Source organism: Podarcis erhardii (assembly GCF_964252035.2).
Source record: "Podarcis erhardii genome assembly, chromosome: 1".
In the NCBI taxonomy this organism is placed as follows: Eukaryota; Metazoa; Chordata; class Lepidosauria; order Squamata; family Lacertidae; genus Podarcis; species Podarcis erhardii.
Window position 1 is genome coordinate 11,137,827 of NC_138497.1, and position 17,628 is coordinate 11,155,454.

Sequence of the window (17,628 nt, forward strand, 5' to 3'; positions counted from 1 at the left end):
CCTAAACAATTTTGTGCCCAGGGCAGCTGCCCCGTGGCCCTAACCATGCTATGCCACTGGCTGGAGCCGCTGCACTGACTTCCCAGGAGGCAGGTGGTGGTTGTTTGCTGGGAGAGGCAGAGGTGAGGCAGCACGAGATCGGCATCATGGCCGTCCTGTGATTTGCTGGACCCCAAAGAGCTTGTCTTGAGCTTTGAATACCAGCGCTAAGGGTGCATGCAGGAGATCACCTTGTTCATAGCCTGTCGGCTTTGCTCAAAGGAAACAGGTGCATTTTCCCAATGCCTTGGGGTTTGTTTGTTTTTTTGCATTTCAGTATAACGCCCACACCCCTGGGAGAAGGGAAAAGCACCACAACAGTGGGACTGGTTCAAGCGCTGGGAGCATACCTTGGTCGGAATGCCTTTGCCTGCGTTCGGCAGCCTTCGCAAGGACCCACATTTGGAATTAAAGGTACGTAAAGGTGGGCCGTGGGCCTGATCCAGCAGCCTCTTCTTATGTCCAGGGTGCACCTGGAGATGCTGCAGGGGGGGGCGGGTTGAACCTGGAATCTTCTGCATTCAAGGCAGATGCATGGCCACAAGCTATATCCCTTCCCAGAACATTACAGTGGTACCTTGGGTTAAGTACTTAATTCGTTCCGGAGGTCTGTTCTTAACCTGAAACTGTTCTTAACCTGAAGCACCACTTTAGCTAATGGGGCCTCCCGCTGCCACTGCACCGCCGAAGGCTGATTTCTGTTCTTATCCTGAAGCAAAGTTCTTAACCTGAAGCACTATTTCTGGCTTAGCGGAGTCTGTAACCTGAAGCGTATGTAACCCGAGGTACCACTGTACTGAAAATATTGTTTCCGGTATCAGTAATTTGGACTTAAAAGTTATGAGATAACACAAGACAATTTACAGATAAGCACATAATCTACTTTCATCTCTGGTAATCGGATGCAGGAGGTTTTCGGGCAAGCCCTTTTTTTGACACCCATCACTGCTGAGAGAAGTTTGTCGGTTTTAGAAGCCTGTGCATCCTCTTCATAATCTAAAGATGCTCACGCTTTTAAGAAATTTAAAGAATATCTAGCTAAATATTGTAATCTAAGATAAATAGGAAATTATTGGAAGCAATAAATAGGCTTAGGGGTAGAGTAAGAATATGTGGAAGTAAATATTAAGGATTTGAATATTAATAAAAGAGAAGAGGTTAGTAAATGAAAGGAGTTAATGTTATTAGAAATATGAATTTGGAGAACTGTTAAACAGGTGATATAATGAAATTCAGTTAGAGGGGATTTGAGGAAGTCACTTATCAATGTAACGAAAATTAGGGATTTGAAGTAATAATTCTTTTTTGCGCTTTTTTCTCTTTTTCTCTGTTGTGTGTTTTGTAATGTTTTCTTTTTCTTTCTGTGATAAATGTGAAAATCAATAAAAAAATAATATAAAGATGCTCACACTTTTTGCAAGCGCGGTCTGATGAATGGCATCCTTTCTTTTTATACAGGTGGTGCGGCTGGAGGTGGATATTCTCAGGTTATTCCTATGGAGGAGGTAACTTGATTCCTTAATTTACGACTGCATTTGAGACAAAACGGCTGATGTGGGATTAGCTCAGTCAGTAGAGCACGAGACTCTTAATCTCAAGGTCGTGGGTTTGAGCCCCACACTGGGCGAAAGATTCCTGCATTGCAAGGGGTTGGAACTTGTGGTTCCTTCCAACTCTACAATTCTGTGATTCTGTGTTTAAAGCAGGGCTGGGAAACCTTTGAGAAGCCTGTAGTGGTTGAAGGAACTTGTTCTACGATACAGTACCCACTTCCCTGGATCTCTGGAAATTTTGCAGTGTGACATCAAGAGACGGCTCTTGTCTCTTACCTATCACAGAGCAACTTTCTAACCTCGCCTGTAGGAACATTGCTAATAATAATAATAATAATAACAATAATTTATTATTTATACCCCGCCCATCTGGCTGAGTTTCCCCAGCCACTCTGGGTGGCTTCCAATCTAGTGTTAAAAACAATACAGCATTAAATATTAAAAACTTCCCTAAACAGGGCTGCCTTCAGATGTCTTTTAAAAATAGGATAGCTGCTTATTTCCTTCACATCTGAAGGGAGGGCGTTCCACAGGGCGTGCGCCACTACCAAGAAGGCCCTCTGTCTGGTTCCCTGTAACCTCACTTTTCGCAATGAGGGAACCGCCAGAAGGCCCTCGGAGCTGGACCTCAGTGTCCAGGCTGAACGATGGGGGTGGAGATGCTCCTTGAGGTATACAGGACCGAGGCCATTTAGGGCTTTAAAGGTCAGCACCAACACTTTGAATTGTGCTCAGAAATGTACTGGGAGCCTATGCAGGTCTTTCAAGACCGATGTTATGTGCTCCCAGCAGTCATTCCCAGTCACTAGTCCAGCTGCTGCATTCTGGATTAATTGCAGTTTCTGGGTCACCTTCAAAGGTAGAGCGCATTGCAGTAGTCCAAGCGGGAGATAACTAGAGCATGCACCACTTTGGCGAGACAGTCCGCAGGCAGGTAGGGTCTCAGCCTGCGTACCAGGTGGAGCTGGTAGACAGCTGCCCTGGACACAGAATTAACCTGCGCCTCCGTGGAATATTTCCCTCTCCAGCTCATAGTCCTGTTTTGGGACTTGCTGGGCTTTAACAGAGGGTTTGAGGTTGTAGTTGAGATCCTCTCCACCCCGATCCAATTTGTCATGGATATTCTACTTTTTGTCATGGATATTCTACTCAATATTGATCCAGGTTAGATTCCATTGTATAGTTAGCAGAGTAAAAAACTTAAACATGTTGCAAGATTCCAAAAAAAAAAATAGACCAGAGGCAATTGTATTTCATCCAGCAGAGCTTTACTGCCACTGAAGGCAAATGAGCATAATGGTCACAAATCCAATGCATTCAGGATTGGCCCTGTCCATAAGAAATCCAATAAGTCTGAATCTTAACACTAAGCATACTATGTACAGTCATACCTCATGTTACGTCCGCTTCATGTTACGTTCTTTCAGGTTACGTCCCGCGGCGACCTGGAAGTACCGGAAAGGGTTACTTCCAGGTTTTGCCACGCGCATGTGCAGAAGCGGCAAATCACAACCCGTGCGTGCGCAGATGCGCCGCTGCAGGTTGTGCTCTTTTCATGTTGTGAACGAGCCTCCGGAACGGATCCCGTTCACAACCAGAGTTACCACTGTTCAGAACACCACACCAGAAGGAAAGAGAGATAGAAAGAGAAAGTGTGAAACCCAGGCTCCTTCTGGCCTATTTTTATAGTCAGCATGACCTTGACTGAAAGAGAACAGAACTAGTTTAAACTAGCTGTACTCAGCTTCTCTGAAGAAATAACCCAAACATCATGAACCTTCTTTCACACAGAGAAGCTTCCAGAACCCTCTTGAATTAATTAGAATAGGAAAGATCTCAACACATCAGATCAGTACTTTCTGCGCTAAGAAATGCAAACTGACATTTTCTGTCCTCTCTAGTTCAATCTCCACCTCACTGGCGACATCCACGCCATTACTGCAGCCAATAACCTGGTCGCTGCCGCTATTGATGCCCGCATCTTCCACGAGGCCACGCAGTCTGATCAGGTAACATCTTTTCCCCTGTAGCATTTGTGTGTGTGTGTGTGTGTGTGTGTGTGTGTGTGTGTGACTTGTTGAGTGCCCTGCAGCCGCTAATGAAGTGCCTTTGCTCCTTAAGGCTCTCTATTCCCGATTGGTCCCTTCTGTTGACGGCGCCAGGAAGTTCTCCAACGTCCAGATCCAAAGATTGCGGGTGAGTTTGCAGAGCCTGTTCCGGTAACCAATTCCAGGTCCCTTCCGTGTGGATGATTCATGGACTAAATATTCAGGGATGTGACCATCTTGCATGTTTGCAAGCATAGAATTTGGTGCAAAGCCCAGAATCCTTTTATTTCATTTTAATAACTTGTACTGAAAACAGCAAAGCATAGAAAAAAACCAGGCAAACAGGAGGCAAAAAATGCAAGGTTGGGTATCTGGCAAATGTATGCAAAGAGAAAAAAGGTACAAAATTTAAAAGTCACACTTTTCGGACTAATCAAGAGCACCTAATGAAGTCATATTTGTGCATCAGTGTTGTCATGTAAGCCATCAGGAGCCAGCAGACAGTTGCAAAACCCAGAATCTTGGCCCTGTAATTTATGAGATTTGCACCCAGGGAAAGTGTAATGTACTATGCCAGCCCTTACCAATGCCCTCCAGCTGTTTTGGTGGATAGTCTGAAAGAGCTGGAGGGCACCAAGTTGGAGAAGGCTGATTTGTACAAGTCTCTCTTTATTTCTTCAGGAAAATCTGGCTCTACATTATATATCTTCTTTCAGATTAGGCTCCTGTTCAAGTTAGCTAGGCAGGAAACACACTTAGGACCCATATCTATAGCTGGCCCATTGAAGCTGAAATTCTGGCTTTAAAAAAATTCTGTCACTAAAATCATTCCTGGTTTGCACAGGATGCTAACCCATGGCTTAAAGAAACCATGGTTCAGAGTTATGTGCAAACCATGCTTTTTCACATTTCTTCTTGGCAGGTTTCAAGTTTCAGCCTAGGCTTTTAGAAGCAGCTCTCCCTTTATTATTTTGCTTTAAGAACGATTCCAACCCCCCCCCCCCCGAAGTTGCTCATTTCTTATAACTACCCACCATCTTATTTCTCTCCCCCTCCTTTTGTTCCTCCTCAGAGATTGCATATTGAGAAAACAGACCCAAGGGCTTTGACGGATGATGAAATAAACAAATTTGTGAGATTGGATATTGATCCAGACAGCATAACGTGGCAAAGAGGTATTGGCACAAAAATTACCCACAGTGGGCAAAGTAGAAAGACGTTTAAAAGCGTGCGGGAGTTTGAGCTTTAGTATTTGTGTGTGTACAAAAAAAAAAAATGGTTTAAGGTTTAGACTTAGAGATTCCTACTTATTTCCCTCCACTGCCTGTCCCCATCCCAGAGCCTTCAATGTTAGCCAAAATCTGATTGCACACAGATTATAGATAGTTATGCTCCTCCGCTTCCCGTGTAGCAGAACTGTCCATCCTCCAAGGAGACTGCCGTTGCTTCTCTGCATGAGTCATTGCTCTGGGCTTGCCGACTTCCAATCAGGAACATCCCCAGAATTACAGAGTTATTGATAGGGCTGGCTCAAGATTTGAGGAGGGCCCTGTGCAACATCCCCTCTGCTGGGCCTTCTCCTTCCTATGTGCTCCCTCTCGGTGGGCTTATGTGGCAGCAGGAAGTGGCCGGCAGAGATGTTCTGGTCAGCACAGGGAGCTACCATTTAATTAGATTTTCTTGGCAGGCTAGCCGCACGGACGCTGCTGGGCAGCTCTTGAGATGTAGCTGCTCAGCGCTGATTGGAACGCTTGTGGAAACTGTTGACCTCTAAAAAGTTTTTGGGAGGGAGAGGGCTGTGCACCTGTGTCTGTGTGTTCCTGCATGTCTTTGAGTGTGTGCACGTATGAATAGGCATTCGCCTTTCAGCAGCTTTTCTGAGCTAATGGGGTAGGCAGCCTAAGGCCCAGGGGCCAGATGCAGCCCAACCACCTTCTCAATTCAGTCCGTGGGCAGTCCGGGAATCAGTGTGTTTTTACATGACCATAATGTGTCCTTTTATTTAAAATGCACCTCTGCGTTATTTGTGGGGCCTGCCTGGTGTTTTTACATGAGGAGAATGTCTGCTTTTATTTAAAATGCATGTCTGGGTTATTTGTGGGGCATAGGAATTCGTTCATTCCCCCCCCCCCCAAAAAAAATAGTCCAGCCCACCACATGGTTTGAGGGACGGTGGACCGGCCCACGGCTGAAAAAGGTTGCTGACCCTTGCTAGCCCCCCCCCCCAAAAAAAACCCTGCCTAAAATCCCCATATCACAGGGTCCTTTTTAACCTGCTTTCAACCATCCATCCATTCATTCTCTCCTTCCCTCCCTCTCCTCACTTTCCCTTGCTCAGTGATGGACACAAATGACAGGTTTCTGCGGAAGATCACTATTGGGCAGTCTCCAACCGAAAAGGGGTTCTCACGCACAGTAAGTGCCCTTTCCTCTCTCATTCCGAGATGCTTTCTTATTGCGAGGGTGGTGGTGGGGAACTGGCTGGTCTTTGAACAATAGCATCTTACCCTCCCTTAGCAACTGGGTTGACCTTAAGCTAAGAGGTGTTGGGGTTTTTCTTTCCCCACTGAGTGTTTTTCTACAGTTGATGTGCATGAGAACATAAAAGTGTTGGGGGGGGGTAATAATATGTACCTGTTGCTAAATTGCTCTGAGGGGCTGGCTTTTCCACCCACCGTGTTTTGGAGTACAGTGGTACCTTTGATATCTGAAGAAGTGTGCATGCACACGAAAGCTCATACCAAGAACTGACTTAGTTGGTCTTTAAGGTGCTACTGGAAGGAATTTGTTTTGTTTTGACTATGGCAGACCAACACGGCTACCTATCTGTAAGTGGTACCTTGGTAATCAAACAGCTTGGCTCCCAAACAAATCAGCTCCTGAACGCTGCAAACCCAGAAATGAGTACAGTGGTACGTCTGGATGTGAACGGGATCCATTCCGGAGCCCCGTTCGCATCCTGAGTAGAACGCAACCCACGACTGTGCGTCTGTGCATCATGATTCGCCACTTCTGCACATGTGCATGACCTTATTTTGAAGGTTTGCACATGCACGAGTGGCGAAACCCGGAAGTAACGCGTTCCGTTACTTCCGGGTCGCCACAGAGCATAACCTGAAAATGCTCAACCTGAAGCATATTTAACCGAAGGTATGACTGTATTCTTGGGACGTGGGTGGCGCTGTGGGTTAAGCCACAGAGTCTAGGACTTGCCGATCAGAAGGTCGGCAGTTCGAATCCCCGTGACTGGGTGGGGAGCTCCCATTGCTCGGTCCCTGCTCCTGCCAACCTAGCAATTCGAAAGCACGTCAAAGTGCAAGTAGATAAATAGGTACCACTCCGGCGGGAAGGTAAACGGCATTTCCGTGCGCTGCTCTGGTTCGCCAGAAGCGGCTTAGTCATGCTGGCCACATGACCTGGAAGCTGTACGCCGGCTCCCTTGGCCAATAAAGCGAGATGAGCGCCGCAACCCCAGAGTCGGCCACGATTGGACCTAATGGTCAGGGGTCCCTTTACCTTTAGCTTTAGCCTTATGACTGTATTCTGCTTTGCAAACGTTTTCAGGAGCTGAACGTCCAACGCAGCTTCCATGGCTTCTGATTGAGTGCAGGCAGCTCCTGCAGCCAATTGGAAGCTGCACCTTGGTTTTTGAACCATTTCAGGAGTCAAACGGACCCCCAGAACGGATTAAATTTGAGAACCAAGGTACCCCTGTAGTCCGCTCCATTTCTGACATCTAGTTTGCTTGACTCTGTGTTGTCCTTGGCATAAAAAATGGCACCTCTTCCAGCACAACCTTGCACTATCTTTCCCGTGGGACAGGGGTAGTGGTTGGAAACCTTTTTCATCCCTTCTGGGGACGGCATGCAGGTGGTAGGTGGAGCCAGAGGCAAAATGTGGGTGGAGCAATGGAGTTGACTCTTACCTTACAACAGGTGACTTTCCAGCCATACGAAAGTGAGAGGTGTGTGTATTGTAGACACCCGTCCTTTATCTCTATTTTATTTGTATATTTTGTTTCCCAAGATTTAGACACCACTTGATTGTAATAAAACCTCAAAATGGTTTACAAAAACACTAACATTATCAGGGGTTGGGGGAACAGCTAATAACGACTGGGAACATTAAAAAAAAAAAAAACAGAATCGGTGATCAGCTAAAAACCAGATTAATTTGAACAACCACAGGCAACACGCAGCTAATAATGTGCTAACAAAATATTTACAAAATTATAATGTTTCACAATTCATGAACAGAAAATATGCAATGGAGTAATGAATCATCGGAGTCAAATAATGTTCATGAACAACAATAGAGAGCGTAGTTAGTCAGTGTCAAAGAACCTGGAGATGGAGGCAAAATGCCTTTCAACAGTCACAGTCCTGCAAATGAGCAGTGATTGGTGCTTCGAATATAGCGTAGAACAGTTTTTACTGCACTTCTCGGTGACTGCTGATTCTTTGCTACTAGGTGTACCTGTAAGGACAATTCATTTGCTGATGAAGAATTACCGTTGAAACAGTTCGTCATCCGGAAAAACTGTTCTGCACTGACTGTGACTGTTATTGTTAGCAAATTATTAGCCGCGTGTTGCTTGTGGCTGTTCAGAGTTGTCTGTTTCGCAACACAGGGGATTTCCTTTGTTGTTTATTCAAAAACCAGATTAAAGCATACATAATCATTCTGCACACCTTAAACAAAGATGTTTTTAGCAAGCAGCAAAAAAAGTACAGAGAAGGCACTTGCCCAGTCTCAACAGGCAGCGAATTGCAAAATGTGCTGCTGCCACAGTAAAGATGGATTTCTTCCAGGCAAGCGAGAGGCGTTGTGGCAGTTCATGTTGGAAAACGCCCTGAGGTGCTCCTGCAGCCCCCACACTCCAAGCATCCTCTGGTATGCGCAGCTCTGGAAAAAGCATTTCCCTTCTTCTCCAGTCTGCTCAGCGACGTATACCAGATAGTATATGCACACTAATCTTCTAGCATTGCACAGCAAGAAGCGCAAGACATCGTAGAGCTAATCTACGTATTTATTTACACACTATGTACAGACAAAGAATTATGGCGTCCTCTCTCATCAGCTCTGAGAGAAGATAGGACGAAGTAAAAGCAGAAGTACAGTCCCAACAGTACCCACAACGGAAGAGAGAAAAGGCTGTCTTCCGTTCCCACCGTCTTCCCAGACAGGCGTGTGATTTACACCGACCACATCTGCAGCATCGGATGCATGAAATACTAACAGTTCAAGGATTCATTCCAGAAAGGGAAAAGCACTCAAGGAAGGTGTAGCTTGCAGGATGTGGGTGACCTGGGAAGCGTCTTGGGGGCCAAGCAAAAAGGCCGCATTGGCCGCTGTGTCTAATGCTTCTCTCACCTGTTAACCACAAAAATCCATCTTGCCGTCCATGCAAGCAAGAGAAACTCTTGCAGTTCACGGCGAGAACCAGTGTGGTGTAGTGGTTAAGAGCAGTAGACTCGTAATCTGGTGAACCAGGTTCGCTTCCCCGCTCCTCCACATACAGCTGCTGGGTGACCTTGGGCTAGTCACACTTCTCTGAAGTCTCTCAGCCCCACTCACCTCACAGAGTGTTTGTTGTGGGGGAGGAAGGAAAAGGAGAACGTTAGCCGCTTTGAGACTCCTTCGGGTAGTGATAAAGCGGGATATCAAATCCAAACTCTTCTTCAAGGACACATTCCTGCCAGGCAAACCCACTTGAGGAGGGCAATGAACAGGGTCAAGGAGATGAGGCATGGAGAGAGTCCTGAGTGGGATGGAGAGGCTTGAGGTGCCATATTCGTCCCCTGGGTCTGAGGCTCCCCACCTTTGCCAGGGGTATCATAGAGCTGGAAGGGGGCCTATCATCTACTCCAAGCCCCTGCAATGCAGGAATAGGCAGCTGTCTCTTACTGGAACCAAACCTGCAACTTTGGCGTTATCAGCATCACACTCTAACCCAGAGCATTCCAAACGGTGTGTCGCATCACGTTAACATGTCGGCTGCAGTGTGTAGGTGTGTCATGTGAATGCTCCCTGTGCTCCTCATGGGGCTGGAAAGGGGTTAGTTTAAACCTCTGGCTTGCTAGTAAAACTGAAGTACCGTGTCGCGAAATGATGCATATCTAAAAAGTGTGTCACCGATATGACAAGTTTGCAAAGCTCTGCTAAGCAATTCAGCTACCCAGAGGTCCGGGATTGAACAAAGTGTATCAGGTGAAGGAGAGGGGTTTCGCTCCAGCCTTGCCCACTTTGGCCCTCCCCACCACCAGGGTGCCCAGATACAAAAGAAGGCAAAGCTCTGGCAATGTCAGTGTGTGTTGTTTGCAGGACAAGCTATCCCTGTCGAAATCCCCTCGTCTTATCTCAACCTCTGCAGTTTGCAGGAGCCCTGACCATCCACTAGCATGCAGCCCCCAACTGCTTCCCTCCAAGGAAACAGGGCCCTTGCGAGGCATGAAAGAGTCCCCCACCCCACATCCCCACTATAGAGTTTGTATCCGGAGACAGTGGTTCTCCATTAAAACAAAAAAATGCCGCATGCGTTGAAAGGAGACTGTTTTTGACCCTGTCCTTCCCTCCGGCAGGCTCAGTTCGACATCACGGTTGCCAGTGAAATCATGGCGGTCTTGGCTCTCACAGATGGCCTGGAGGACATGAGGCGTCGCCTAGCCAAAATGGTGGTGGCTTCCAGCAAGAAAGGCGTTCCAATTACCACAGAAGATCTGGTACGTAGGCCGTAAACCTAAGCTGGCTCCAGGATAACTTAGAATCATGGTATTGTGGAGTGGGGACCCAAGAGTCATCTAGTCCAGGCATAGGCAACGTCGGCCCTCCAGATGTTTTTGGAACTACAACTCCCATGATCCCTAGGTAACAGTACCATTGGTCAGGGGTGATGGGAATTGTAGTCCCAAAACATCTGGAGGGCTGAGCTTGCCTATGCCTGATTTAGTCCAACCCTCTACAGCGCTGGAACGAAGCAGAACCTGTGGAGCATATTCTTCTTTGCGAGCCCCTTGTGATTCAGGTAGTCTGAGGAGGCCCTGCTCCAGAATCCCATTGTGTGCCGAAGGTAAATTGCCCTGGACACCAGCTTTAATTTACATTTTAAAATTAAAAATAGGGAGAAGTAGAGGCCTCGCACGCACCAAGGCTGGTCTCTTCGGCACTCGAGCACTATCCCAGAGGTAGATCGTACATGTGTGAAATTAACCTGCCTGTAATTGTGGAATTTTTAAAATGGTGAGCATGGCATCCTCCGCTGTGTTCATTTAGCATCCTATTTCTGTCAAGGTGGAATAGTGGGCTCCCTTGCGGTTCTTGGAGCATCCTAAACCTGAAGAAATTGGCAAGAACTGCCACCCAGGTAACTCTAAACACTTCTTTCTTTAGGGAGTTAGTGGTGCCCTGGCAGTTTTGATGAAAGATGCTATTGAGCCAAACCTCATGCAGACTCTGGAGGTAAGTGCATATCTTGTGCAAGCTTTGTGCTTTCAGTTGGAAATCAGAAAACCTACCTGCCACCCCCCCCCAACGCTGTGAGGCAGTGGTTCTCAAGAACATTTTGCACCTGACAACCAATCACCCCTTCATGGTTTGCCTTGTTTGTTTGCTGTGTTTCCAAAGTGGTTTGCGATTAAAAAACATTAACACAAACAAATGGGATAGCTCAGTCATGAGACCCTTAATCTATGAAATGGTAGAAAAATAATCTCACAGTGGCATCAGCTGCCGATGGCACTAGATCCCTGGCCTGGATTTATCCTCTTCTGCCTGCCCCCAAGGGGGGGGGAAATGGCTGGGGAAGGAGGGACAAAGCTGCCTCAACAGATCTCCCAGGCCACCGGTGGTCCAGTCGGGAGCTGGTGGCTCTCTGCTCCTAGGCTTTTCTGCCTTACCTCAGAGCACACAGGTTGTAAATAGGGGGCTGGTCTTCATGTTGCTTAAAATAGAAATTATATAGACCTGTCAAGGGCAACTGGCCATGATCAATAGAACCTCCCCATGCAGAGGCATGGAATACCAGTTACTGCGAGGAAATCAAGAGGAAGTGTTGTTTATCCAGAGGTGGTGTTGGAATCAGGATGCTAGCCTAGTTGATCCAACAGGGATTCTTGCAAACCCTGCAGGCTCTTAATCCAGAGGCAAAGCTCTTGCTGTTTAAAGTTAAGTGCCGAAATATAACGCAGCAGGAATGGATGTGGTTTGCAGAGTTGTCACATTCCCAGAAGGTGTGGGGGTGGCCAAGAAAGGACTCTGAGCTATGAGGGAAGCCAGTTCCTAAGAGGCAAGATTGCATCTTCTTCCTCTACCCTCAGCTAGCAGAAGTGGGGGGGGGGGGGGTTGCCGTCTGCATTCCTGAAGGAGCCAGAAAGGTTTAAACTTCCTGGATCCTGCCCATTCTGTGCAGGAAAGGATTTGGCTTGAGAAGTGAGAGGTCCCTCCTCTCCTGTAGAACTGTTTGGCGCAGAAAGAGAGCGTCTCATTTCATTTCACTTTCAATTTGTATACCATCTTTCTATATTACTATACACAAGGCGGTTTGCAGCAACAAAATATACACACCTTATAATAATCTGATCCAGTACAAAAAGGCATAATGAAACCTAACTTTAAAAATGACTTATGTCATATAAAGTGATATTCAGTGATGTGTTAGAATATAATAGAACACAACAAAATTAACTTTCAAAACACCAGCAAATAATAATTAAATTCACTCTTAACAATTACAATAAAAATCGCTCAACTTGGGGCGACACAGAAGGGACTGTGATGGGCTGATTTTTCCTGCTGGTTTTCAGTTCTGCCCAATTTCCATTTTGTTGGGTTGTTTCACCAGAGACACTTGAAGTGCTGCAAGATTTTTAGAGCCCTAACACATGCTTACTCGCAAGCAAGTGCCGTTGAGATCCATGGAATTTGCTTCTGAGTAAGTGTGCGTAGGGCTTGCTGATCAGAAGGTCGGCGGTTCGAATCCACGCGACAGGGTGAGCTCCCGTTGCTCGGTCCCTGCTCCTGCCAACCTAGCAGTTCGAAAGCACGTCAAAGTGCAAGTAGATAAATAGGTACCGCTCTGGCGGGAAAGTAAATGGCGTTTCCGTGCGCTGCTCTGGTTTGCCAGAGTCATGCTGGCCACATGACCCGGAAGCTGTACACCGGCTCCCTTGGCCAGTAAAGCGAGATGAGCGCCGCAACCCCATAGCCGGCTACGGCTGGACCTAATGGTCAGGTGTCCCTTTACCTTTTAAGTGTGCGTTGGGCTTGCAGCATTCCAGGTGGCAAAGCAGCTGTTCTCCCTTTGCATTTCCTTCTTCCAGTTGCATTTCCCCCTTCTCTTCACAGGGCAACCCTGTATTTGTCCACGCTGGTCCATTTGCCAACATTGCCCATGGCAACTCATCTGTCCTGGCAGACAAGATTGCCCTGAAGCTCGTCGGCAAGGAAGGGTTTGTGGGTGAGTGTTTGTGCACCAACTTTCATGCACTGTTTAGTTACGGAATTCACGGCTGCACAATGCAGTGGGTGGGGGAACCTGTGGCCATCCATAGGTTTCTGGACTACAACTCCCATGATCCCTGTTGGCCTCTCTAGCTGGGAATGATGGGAGTTGGAGTCCAACAACATCTGGAGGGCCATGGGTTCCCTATTATTGCTGTTGCACTGAAAAACATTTGTGAAATTGACCTAGTAATTCAAAGAGGAATAGCTTTGTGAAGTTGTGTCCCCTTCCCCAAATTTGTTTCCCATAATCTTTTCAACGATTCCTCGGCTTGTTTACTTGGGTGTAAGTCGTATTGAACACAGTGGACTTACTTCTGATTGGGCATGCTAGAACTGCTACGGGTTTTTGCAAGGCAATTCTTGTTTTTTAAAAATAAAATAAAAGAGCAGAGAGAAATTCAAGCCTAAAACAAAAGTCTTGTGTTGTTCAGAAAGGCTTGCAAGGAACAACATGCTGTGAGTTCATCTATTTAACAAGCCTGCTTCAGTCACTGCCCTTTCTCTGGAGGTGTGTTTAACACTGCACCTCACGGATAAAATGAGATGCTTGAGGAACAAGCCGCCCACTCTGTAGAAGCGTGTATTTTTCTGCATAAATTCAGCTTCTGTCCACTGAACTGGCAGCCCCCAGGGAATGGCAAAGGAAGTGGCTGTGTTTTCCACCATATTCTCAAAGAGCACCTCAGAACAGAACTTCATGGGGGAAACAAAATGGCTGCACCTCTGTTTCAAATCGCGCCAAAATAATTTCACCTCACCCTGGGATTATAGCAAGACAAAACAGCCGGTTTCAAAGTGGGTGAAGTGGCTGAGAAAATGGGCTTTGTCACTTTGGTTCACCCTTCTGGCTGCCATCATTTATTTATTTAGAATATTTACATGCAGGATTTAAATCAGAAGTAACCGAGGCAGAGTGCAACATCATCATCTTCTCTGACGATCACTTATAGCCGAGTAAGATTGTCTTCCGTTTGAGGACCTGGACATTCTCAGGGAAACCAAAATAATCTTGATTCCCAAAATGCAACACAATAACTTAAGACAATCCACTAAAATACATGAAACACCATGAGGGTTTGAAAATCTGCATCTTCCAAATCTAAGGAACAGGTTTTATTTTTGGGTGATTTTTTTTTACTTTTTTGCCAGTTATTTTTATTGATTTTCCATAATTTTTATCAAATTGTCGCCAAATTAGTACAAATTTAAAAGCTGACTTCCAGCTCCACCCCCAAAAGCGAGATAAGCGCCGCAACCCCTGAGTCGTCCATGACTGGACCTAATGGTCAAGGGTCCCTTTACCTTTAAAAACAAACAAACAAACAAAAACACACTAGAGTGGATGGCTTAAGGACGGAGATTAAAATGAGAATGATCCTAATGCTGCCAAGCAAATAGAAAGGAGATTGTACATAATATAATGCAGTTTTCTCCTTTTGTTCCGCCTGCAGTGACAGAAGCTGGCTTCGGAGCAGATATTGGCATGGAAAAGTTCTTTGACATCAAGTGCCGGTATTCTGGCCTGCAGCCCCATGTGGTCGTCTTGGTGGCTACTGTCCGAGCTCTGAAGATGCATGGTGGAGGCCCTACGGTGAGTGGCAGCCTTGGCGATAGGGAAGCCCAGAGACCAGTGCTTAAGTCATTTTAGTTCCCCCATTCTGGTGCCCTCCAGGTATTCTGGACCACAGTGCCCATCAGCTCCAGCCAGCACGGCCATTAATACCTGTGGATATTATCCACATGTATGTTATGATTTCTGAAGACTTAAAATTCAGGATAAATGAAGATGCATACAGAGAGGTGATGGGACAGAAGGGACCTTTGGGAGAGGCAGGCTGGAGTGGCTTTTCTCAGGGCGTGTGACTGACGAAGAGGGAAGCTCTCCCCGGTGAGAGCTGAGAGGTTTCGCTTCTCTGTATGAGGATCAAAAATTAAGATATAATAGAGGGCTATATATATACAACTCTGTGCTCTCTTTCTTTTATCGTTTTCTCCCTTCATTTTCTCCCTTCATTTTCTGTATTGTTGTTGCTGTCATTTTAATAAGTATTTATTTTATTTTATTTTTTACATAAAATGCAGTAAAAATCAAACTAAATAACAGAAATAATAAGAAACAAAGAAAGGACAAGAAAGGAGGAAAAAAGAGGGGGGGGAGAAAGAGAAAGGAGGAAAACATAATAGCTATAAGGGCCCTTTATCACATTTATATCATATGATAGAATAAAAAACCCAACTAGTCTAAAATAATAATAGATGCGCCCTTTAGCACTTTTATTGTTGTTGTTATTTTAGACGAGTTGGGTTTTTATTCTATCACATGTTGAAAACTCTTAATAAAATTTATATTTTTTAAAAAACTGGAGGGCACCAGATTGACTTATCCTTCCCCAAAGTGTGCAGTGATGTTGAGGAATCTGGCTCCACTTTCCAGCTGCCCTTATTGGGTAGCCAGTGCTCTCAATTCCTCTCCAATCTCCCTCAGTTTCTTTTTCTGATTCTGATCCTCTCCCTTACCATCCGTCATGATGTTTATTCTCTTTCTTCATTGGAAAAGCAAAAAACAAAAACACATTTTGCTCTTTTCCCCACTCCCTCTATACAGTCCTCTGCTTGCTTCTTATTTAAAATTTAAAAACGATAGCTTCTGTCAGTATATAAAGTGATGGTTATCGTTATGAAGGCGTCGGGCTTTTAATTTGCATTTCTCCTTTCCCCTCGTGGCCCTTGCTGTTTGGATAAGCAAAGCCTCCTTGCAGAGACTTGTCTCTGATGAATTAGGTTTACATTGGCCGCGTTGGCGGAGCAACCAGACTGCCATGTTCCAGAAACAAATCTCCATTTTGGGTAGGCAGCAAATGCTCTGCTTTTCTGTTTCTTACAGATTCCTTAGGCTTTGCGGCATAAGCAAGAGGCAGTTTCTCTAGCTGCCCCCTTTTTCCTTTCTGTAGCCTAATCCCTGATAAGTATTCTGAATATTTTCCATATTTAGCTTCTCCTTACAGAGATGTCAAGCAGAATTACTGCCCTTCTGTGTCAAAGAACGTTTGCTTTTTTGCCAGTCTTAGAAATACCTTACTTCCTTTTTTATCTTTTGAGTTCAAAGTGATCTTATTTTTTAACAGACTGTGTGTATGTGTGTGTGTGTGTGTGTGTGTGTGTGTGGCTAAAGATGGAGTAAAAAGAGAGAGAGATTTGCACACACACACGCAAACACAAGTCGAGCTTCCTGGTGACTGGCAAACAACCTCTTCTCTGCTTAGCTTGGAATAGGAGCTAAGATAAGTTATTCTCCAGAAAAAACATTAAGAGTCTGCAGGAGGAAGGAGGAAGGTCAAATTCATTCCCTCAGCATTGCCCACTGCTTCTTTGCTAATGAGATCTTCTGTGTGCCGCTGGCTATCGTCTTCACAGTCTGGTGTCTCTCTTCCTTTGGCCTCAGAGCCTTGTGCTGAGAGGTAATGATACGTCCCTGGAGGCAGCCATCTATTCTTTGTGAATTCATCACAGGGAAACAATTGCTGCTTGGTTCATTATGTTAATGTGCAGGACTCCTAGACGTGAGCCAAAACTCACAACCTTTGCTATGTCCTTGTAGAAGAACTCCCCTTCTCTCTCGAAGTGGGGACCTTTCCTAAAAGTCTAATTTGTGCCCACTCCACCTCTGGTCCACTTCATCCTGCTTGTGAGGAATCTGAAGGAGCGTCTCCACCACCACTGCTCAGCCTGGACACTGAGGTCCAGCAACAAGGACCTTCTGGCGGTTTCCTCACTGCGAGAAGCCAAGTTACAGGGAACCAGGCAGAGGGCCTTCTCGGTAGTGGCACCCGCCCTGTGGAACGCCCTCTCACCAGATGTCAAAGAGAACAACAACTACCAGACTTTTAGACGACATCTGAAGGCAGCCCTGTTTAGGGAAGCTTTTAATGTTTGATCCTGTTTGTTTGTAGCGTGTTGAGAGGGCTGTGATGTCTTGTTCTATTTTGCTAATTTTTGAGGAGGTTTGTTTTTTAAGGAAAGTTTTCTATTTTATGCAAGCTCCTCTGGTGACCGCTTTCATTGTGTCCCATAGGAGGGGGGTTGTTATACTGTCTACATCGTTTTCCTTGAAGTAGTTTTGGAGGGTTTTTGTGAGACTCTCTCTAATTTGTTTGTTTGTAGTTAGGATGGGACTGAAGGACCATGATGGGGTGGTTTGTGTTCCTTCTCCTATTTTAACGATGACTTCTACTGGGGCGTGATCTGTGATTTTAATGTTACCGATGTTTGTTGATTCCACTGAGGGGATCAGACCCTGTGTGAGTAGAATGCTGTCCAGTCTGGACACTGTATCATGACGTCCCGATTGGAATGTATGGCTGATGTCTCCCGGGTTTTGCTCACTCCAAATGTCGTAGAGACCCCTGTTTTTTAGCATTTTTAGTAACTTGTAAGAGTTCCTAGTTGTTGGGGGTTTCCTTCGGAGGAAGGTTGCCCATGGGGTTGTA

At 45.8% G+C, this 17,628-nt stretch overlaps 1 protein-coding gene across 1 annotated transcript in view; it reads left to right on the plus strand.

The window, feature by feature from the left end:
• Positions 1-17,628, plus strand: part of MTHFD1 (methylenetetrahydrofolate dehydrogenase, cyclohydrolase and formyltetrahydrofolate synthetase 1) — a 71,294-nt gene that overhangs the window by 28,788 nt on the left and 24,878 nt on the right. Inside the window, exons 12-21 of the mRNA XM_081859442.1 lie at positions 317-453; positions 1,498-1,544; positions 3,494-3,601; positions 3,714-3,788; positions 4,713-4,815; positions 5,979-6,055; positions 10,222-10,362; positions 11,030-11,098; positions 12,983-13,094; positions 14,593-14,732. Coding sequence (XP_081715568.1) covers positions 317-453; positions 1,498-1,544; positions 3,494-3,601; positions 3,714-3,788; positions 4,713-4,815; positions 5,979-6,055; positions 10,222-10,362; positions 11,030-11,098; positions 12,983-13,094; positions 14,593-14,732 — 1,009 coding nt within the window. The remainder of the gene's footprint in view (positions 1-316; positions 454-1,497; positions 1,545-3,493; positions 3,602-3,713; positions 3,789-4,712; positions 4,816-5,978; positions 6,056-10,221; positions 10,363-11,029; positions 11,099-12,982; positions 13,095-14,592; positions 14,733-17,628) is intronic.